Source organism: Scylla paramamosain, chromosome 5 (assembly GCF_035594125.1).
Source record: "Scylla paramamosain isolate STU-SP2022 chromosome 5, ASM3559412v1, whole genome shotgun sequence".
Taxonomy (NCBI): domain Eukaryota; kingdom Metazoa; phylum Arthropoda; class Malacostraca; order Decapoda; family Portunidae; genus Scylla; species Scylla paramamosain.
The window spans coordinates 10,166,692-10,174,191 of record NC_087155.1 but is presented as its reverse complement, the minus strand read 5'-3'; the positions used below and the strand labels follow the sequence as shown (position 1 = coordinate 10,174,191).

At 43.7% G+C, this 7,500-nt stretch overlaps 2 protein-coding genes across 3 annotated transcripts in view; one reads left to right on the top strand and one right to left on the bottom strand.

Moving 5' to 3' along the window:
• Nucleotides 1-7,500, bottom strand: part of LOC135100503 (uncharacterized) — a 95,786-nt gene that overhangs the window by 66,549 nt on the left and 21,737 nt on the right. The window lies entirely within an intron of this gene.
• On the top strand, nt 2,555-4,191 carry LOC135100293 (uncharacterized). Its single transcript, XM_064003144.1, has 2 exons — nt 2,555-3,502; nt 3,613-4,191. Exons 1-2 carry the CDS (start codon nt 2,802-2,804, stop codon nt 3,911-3,913), a joined length of 1,002 nt encoding a protein of 333 aa, XP_063859214.1. The 5' UTR covers nt 2,555-2,801; the 3' UTR covers nt 3,914-4,191.

Below are 7,500 nucleotides of genomic sequence, written 5' to 3'. Positions count from 1 at the left end.
TTCATACTCGAATAAGTGCTAGAATCGTATGCCTACACACACATACAAAAAAAAAAAAAATAATAATAAGTAGATAAAAATAAATAAATAATGTAATAAAGCAGCATGCATGTTGACTTATTCTTTATCTCCATTCGTTACTTTAATGTCATACTGTAAGATGCCTCCGTATTTCACAAATGGACTACCGTCAGGGATCTACTCATTTATTATTATTATTATTATTATTATTATTATTATTATTATTATTATTATTATTATTATTATTATTATTATTATCACTTACCTATTTACTTATCTATGTATCTATTAATTTTCATGGCAGCACTTGAAGACATAAAAGTTGCATATTTGGGTAGAAGTAGAATATTCAGCTTGCTCGTGCTGACCGCATTTAAAGAGACGTCACTCTGATCTGTACCTGACAAGGATCGTGTAGATGTTTGAGCCTGATGCTACCATGGGAGAGGGAATCCGGACAATTTGGCCACGGACGATTTGGCCACGGACGATTTGGCCACGGGATGTCACCCTAGGACGTTTTGGCCACGGTGGGTAGGACATTTTGGCCACGGGAGAAAATACTAGGAATCTATTGCACTTAGTAGCTTGCTTATTAAGTAAAGGAAAAAATCTTTAGTCTGTTTTATTATCCAAAAAGTTCTCTAATCTGTTCTGTTAGGTTAGGTTAGGTTAGGTTAGGTTAGGTTAGGTAATAAATACGAATATTAATAATAATTGTGAAAATATGTAAATAATACAAAATATAATATATATTACAGTAAATATGTTTCATGGCCAAAACGTCCACCTTGGGAAGTTCCCGTGGCCAAAACGTCCTACGGTGACATCCCGTGGCCAAATTGTCCGTGGGCAAATCATCCGTGGCCAAATCGTCCTACACCCATGGGAGAGGCAGGTGAGCCGTTGGGAAGATGGGAGTAAACAGGAGCAATTACTGTTCCACACATGTAAAATTATGGACCTAATCACAAGGGCCCACTTAAGTCAATAGGTGATCGCTGATCATGTGGGTGTGTGAACATTTCAACCTTCGGCACCATAACATTATGGACTGGGTGCAACTCATATACAATCACGTAGGTTTATAAGGAAGACATTACTCGTTCAGCGTGACTCTTCCTGGAGGCGGGGGCTTGTGCTGGCCTTGGCTGCGGCCTTGGTAGAATGAAACGCTCCTTGCTAGGCCATGGACTTCCCCACGTGTGCTCACCAAAGATTGAGAAGGAGGTGGGCGGCACGAGGAGGTATTTATGATACAAAACAAGAATATTTTTTTTATGTAAAATGAGCATAACTCTACGTAAAATTTAAGTTTATTTGATAAAGCAATAATAACATTGGCAGCACTGAAATAAGATATTCCGGTTATAATACTGATTTATAATTATTTAAGCAGGAGCAGCAACATGTCACACAGAGGCACAGAGACAGACGGCAAGGTGCTTGTTAGAACTCTGATTTATTTCTTTGTGGCGGCTGTCCACCATCAGTCATGTATTGAATATTAAAGAACAAATTAATGTTCAGCACACGGCGATGACCAGCCATGACTACCTGTGGAGACGAGACATGACATTGTGACGAGGCGGGAAAGAGACATGACATAGTGACGAGGTCGCGGGAGAGATGGTTCTGGCCGTCAGGTCTTAATTATCTAGTTTCATTGTATTTTTAATCATTATTGCATATGCTGTAATAATGATTATAACGTGCTCATCTGTAGCGTTGAGAGAGAGAGAGAGAGAGAGAGAGAGAGAGAGAGAGAGAGAGAGAGAGAGAGAGAGAGAGAGAGAGAGAGAGAGAGAGAGAGAGAGAGAGAGAGAGAGAGAGAGAGAGAGAGAGAGAGAGAGAGAGAGAGAGAGAGAGAGAGAGAGAGAGAGAGAGAGAGAGAGAGAGAGAGAGAGAGAGAGAGAGAGAGAGAGAGAGAGAGAGAGAGAGAGAGAGAGAGAGAGAGAGAGAGATAGTGAAGGAAAATTACTTTTAATTTTTCAAGTGTAATCAATAACTTAACTGTAAGACGTTATGCCCTGTACGTTGCTGCAACCCCACCACCAAAAACAACTCCTGTCCTATCCTGACCGATGGAAATAAGATAAGAGGTGACAGTAAACAGAAGTTCCTTTTTTCTATATGATGTGTGACAAAATATATTATGATCCGTATACTTAGGGATTTATTCATAAACTGAGACAAAACACCTATATGACTAGAAAATACTAATCTGCTGCCTGCAATTGTGCGAGTTAGCTACCATTTAACTTTAGATGAAACATGCAAGTTAAATGTGTTGTAATGAATAAAAAAAGAAGAAAAAGAAAATCTCACAAAAATATGAAATTTTCTCTCTCTCTCTCTCTCTCTCTCTCTCTCTCTCTCTCTCTCTCTCTCTCTCTCTCTCTCTCTCTCTCTCTCTCTCTCTCTCTCTCTCTCTCTCTCTCTCTCTCTCTCTTACTGGTAAGGGCATGAGATGGGCGGTGTTAAATATATAATTCTTGTTTATAATTAGTGGTGCACTTGCCTCAGCCAATGACATCTGAGGGACAGTGACCTCACCTGTGCGTGGGGGCGGGGTCACGCGGCCTAAGTCTGTTCACAAGGAGACGTGCTTCTCGCTAGACCTCATTATCTTCTCTCAACTGTGACTGGGTAAAGGTGAGACGACACTGATCTCTCCTGTTGACTCAGGACCTGCAGCCATCGAGAGTCTGGTGACGCCGCCATCAACGAACACTCGTCACTCTCCGACTGCGTGTGACGCTGAAGTCTTCAAACCAACGATGTCAGAACAACCTGCCTCCTTGCGCCCTCACCCGAACGAAGACGCAGCTGTTGGAAGCAAGACACGGAGGAGGCCCCGAGGCAAGCGAGCTGGACGAGGCCCGTCCCAGGACACAGCTGACACACCCGCACACCAGGAGCCGTGCAACTCGCTGTCCTCGGAGGGCACCGCCACACCCTCTTCCCAAGGGTCATGCAACTCGCTGCCAGAGTCGCTGTCTCCAGAGGTCACTGCCACATCCAGCCCCGAGGAGCCGTATGACCCGCTGCGAGATGTGGAGCCTCCAGAGACCATCCCTAGATATGCCTCGGAAATGTGGCGAAGTCAGATGCCTGAGAAGGTGGCCCGTGATCCTTGTGTCAGTGGATGGTTTGACGCGAAGGTGAATGGCATGCTGGACACCACGCCCATCACCCCTTGGAGCTTGTTCCATCGCGGCGCCCTCATCAACATCGTGGATGAGAAGGAGACATACGCTGACGCAGCTCTTGTCCTGGAGCACATACTGCGCCAGGAGGTGCGCGAGGGGACGCTGCGCCTGGTGGAGTATTACAACAGCGACGTGGACAAAGCAGGAAGAGACACGGAGAAGATTGCTAGAGAATTTGTCAAGATAGATGTCTCATCTGCCACCGCTGCTCCCGACAACCCGCGTCCCCAGGAGTCAGGTGCTGCACGCCGCTATCGTCACGCCCCAAGGTCAGTTGTGTAGCACTAGCCTAAGATACAGCTCGACGCCTCTAACACTTGTTGAATACACGTGGCCTCTGATTCATAGACAAACTAATTAATTGAGTATTTTTCCCCAGGCTCTTTGGCTGCTCCATCTGTTACGCCCACCTTCCGTCACGCCGCAGTCTGGAGAAGCACTTCCTGACACACGACGACAAGGACGACATTAAGCTGGCAGTGTGCGCAGCGTGTGGCTTTCCAGCGGCCCATACCACCATGTTGGAGTGGCACGTGTTCGTGTTCCACCAAGACGTCGGCAGAATGCTCGTCAGCCGTCGCTGGCAGCGTCTCCGTCACAAGGACCACAGCGGATGCTCGTTTTGCTGTAACCCGGACTCTGGCGTGCCGGACGCCGCCTGCCTGCCTTCCTTTCTGTAGGTCCTGTTGGAACTTTACAAAACTGCCGAGACTGACCTGCCGTTCCTCAAAGACAAATCAGCAGCGCCACCTCAGGGACTGCCAGGCTAGGAGTGTCGCATTCCCTATCCAGAAGAGTTTACGCCCTGCAAACCCTGCTCTTCTGCCCGCGTGATGGCACGCTGACTTCAGATTGTATTTTGTTTGTAAGCAACCGACTAATTATGAGTTAAACTTGTCAAATTATCTTATATTTTGATGACCTTTTGTATTGAATGAATAAAATGAAATTAGTTTTATCTTCGTTTCTCTTTCCATGTTTGTTTATTTGAACGTTTGGATAGATAAGAAAATCACAAGAAAAGACTGTCTGTATGAAATGGATAGAAAAAAATATGAAGTTGTTGATAGAAAAGACTTTTTTCGGTTTTCCGTCCGGTTTCTCACACTGATATATAAGATCAACTGCAGAATTTATGTTCACACGAATGACAAACACTGAACTCATTCAGCACTAGAAAATAACTTGGGAGGAAACATAATTCAGAGAGAGAGGAGGGGGAAGTAGGGATGGAGAGAGAAGGGGGAGAAGAGAATAACAATATTTATGAATGAAGGACTATAAGAAGTCTCATAACTATGTAAAGCAGCGTCGAATGTCTTTTTGTACATGTAAGTATAACAAAATTCCCTTCGTGCTACATAATTTTAACTCACTTCCTCTCTTTTACAATAATTTTACTGAAAGATGTACTAAAAAAATATTATTAGATTATCTAGTAATGAAGATATTTTTTCTAAACTTAAAAACTTAAGATAAATACTCAAGTCGAGCTGTAAAAAACAAATTAAAAGAAACGAAACTCATAAACTATACCAAACGAATGGTTTTCAACAAATTTCCAATCTGAGTATGCTTAACAACAGTGGTGGTGGTGGTGGTGGTGGTGGTGTCTTCGGTGGGAATGAAAAAAAAAAAAAAACATAGACCAGCAACTTTATGTAGGCGAATATCCACGCACTTATTTCTGGTAAATGATAGGAGTGTGTGTGTGTGTGTGTGTGTGTGTGTGTGTGTGTGTGTGTGTGTGTGTGTGTGTGTGTGTGTGTGTGTGTGTGTGTGTGTGTGTGTGTGTGTGTGTGTGTGTGTGTGTGTTTGCAAAGTTATTAATTTCCAGTACTCCATTTCTGTTTGTATTTATGTCTTATTCACTTTCCTCCCTCACTCTCTGAGTTCTTTCTTTTCTGCCTCTGTGCTTCCCTTTCTGAGACATAATCTTCTTACTACCTTCCCTCTCTCACACAATGACTATTTTACTTTCTTCCTGATTTCCTGACACACAACTCTCTCTCTCTCTCTCTCTCTCTCTCTCTCTCTCTCTCTCTCTCTCTCTCTCTCTCTCTCTCTCTCTCTCTCTCTCTCTCTCTCTCTCTCTCTCTCTCATGACACAAAACACTGAACTCTCTCTCTCTCTCTCTCTCTCTCTCTCTCTCTCTCTCTCTCTCTCTCATGACACAAAACACTGAACAAGTACTTCATAATCAGCAAATATAAAGTAAACAAACAAAGAAAAATCCTACTAACGCTCTAATTCATCCATTCGTCCACCCATGAAATAAACGAAAGAAAACGAAGCTGCCACATTTTCCTTCTCTACGTAGTTTTATTGCTTGAAGTATCTTTCTCTTTCTCCTCGTTGCGAACTGCCCCGGAAAAATATGACGTGACGCTGAAATACGACAACTGTGGCTCCTGAACCCTGGACTATTCATGAATATTTGAGTCCAGATTGACCCTTGTGTCGTAGGGTCTCCGCTGCCTCCTGCTGGGTCTGTTGACGACCGGGCAGCAATTTTACTAAGAGGGAGAGGAAACGAAAGGAGGAATCTGGAAGAGGAGAGGGAGAGAGCACGGACAAGGTTGAGCATTGTGAGAGTTAAACATTGCCTTGGCTCTTCGATCTATGGTGAATCACGGGGATGGGGAGCAGATGGAGGAGGAGGAGGAGGAGGAGGAGGAGGAGGAGGAAAACGATTCAGGCCAAGTCTGAATAGAGTGGACAAGATACAGAAATGTATGAGTGGAAGAGATGCGAAGAGGAGGAGGAGGAGGAAGCAGCGATGTGTGAACGAAATTTTACTGGAGAAAACAAAATTGAATGTTTCCGTTCTTTTGTGAAGTTATTTCACACTAAGGTGTGTGTGTGTGTGTGTGTGTGTGTGTGTGTGTGTGTGTGTGTGTGTGTGTGTGTGTAATATGGGTATCAAGCTTGCGTAAAACATTAAAGAATAATATTCTTCGTGGAAAAGTATAGGGTGTCTTTTAAGTTTGGTGATTACGGTGTGTTAGTTTGTAAGGCTGACCGACGTGAAGTGTATTTCACTTGTTAGCTGATGTTCTGAGCGAAAAAGGAGGAGGAGGAGGAGGAGGAGGAGGAGGAGGAGGAGGAGGAGGAGGAGGAGGAGGAGGAGGAGGAGGAGGAGGAGGAGGAGGAAGAATAGGAGAAGGAGAAGGAATTTGAACGGCCCCATCTAGTAAGTCAGATCGCTAGATGGTTCCTGTGATGAGGGTGGGTCACACTGGAAAATAGACACGAAAGTGAGCCACTTGGCTTCTTGCAGTTCCCTTAAGCCGTTATAAAAGTGTGCATCTGTGTCAAACATTTACAACCAAAGACAAAAGTTTCCTGTGTGATCACCTGGGTCAGTCCTCAGCGCGTCTCACAGAAATCAACACAATCGTAAACAAATTTCACACAATGGTTTCTGATATTTTAATACTGAAAGATACCTCCTCCAAGATACATTATTTGATGGTGAAATTTCGAAGAGTAAATATCATCAAAAAAAGAAGCTAAATCTTGTAGTTTCCCTTATTCTTTATTTCTTCTTCCTCTTCTAGTATCTCTTATTTACTTTACTAGTACCGCGGTTTGACAGCTGCTGAGGAAGGAGGCTGAAAGGCGGAAGGTGGACAATGGAAGGTCAAGAGAAAAGTCATTTCATATAAGATAATCATGAATCTTGTGTTGGAATATGGGTAAGCATACATGTATAATAAACCCGCTCCCCACCACAGCCTGCGTTCCTTCACAAAATACCGAGGCGGGGGTCCTTCCTTGCCTTCGTTTGAGCTGCTGACCCACTGAACACATCATGGAATGAGAATAAACATATTTCGCAACATAATGTAATTTTTGGTGCTGAAACTTTTGTCTTAAATATTTATCTATTATGTTTGGAACTCATAATTTATAAAATGGCTTTACTGTTTAGGTTAAAGCACATTTTCTATTTAAACAATTCATGCATATTACTATTTCATGACACACAATAAAAGTATATTGTAAAACGGATACATTTTTATCATTTCATACAGTCCAGTGCTGTCTCTTGCGAGCTTTCCCTTTAATAGTGAAATTCTGACAGGCAGCGGCGGTATCTTATCCGGAGAGAATTATTCCGTTCAGCCCCAGAGCACGGCGCTTGAGTGACCTGTGACCTAAAGGGCAGCGTTGCACATTGCCTAGCATGATCCCGAGCACTGAGAGGGACACATGCAGCTGCCTCAGCCTGGTGCTGTGACCGTGCAGTGCCGGGCAACGCGG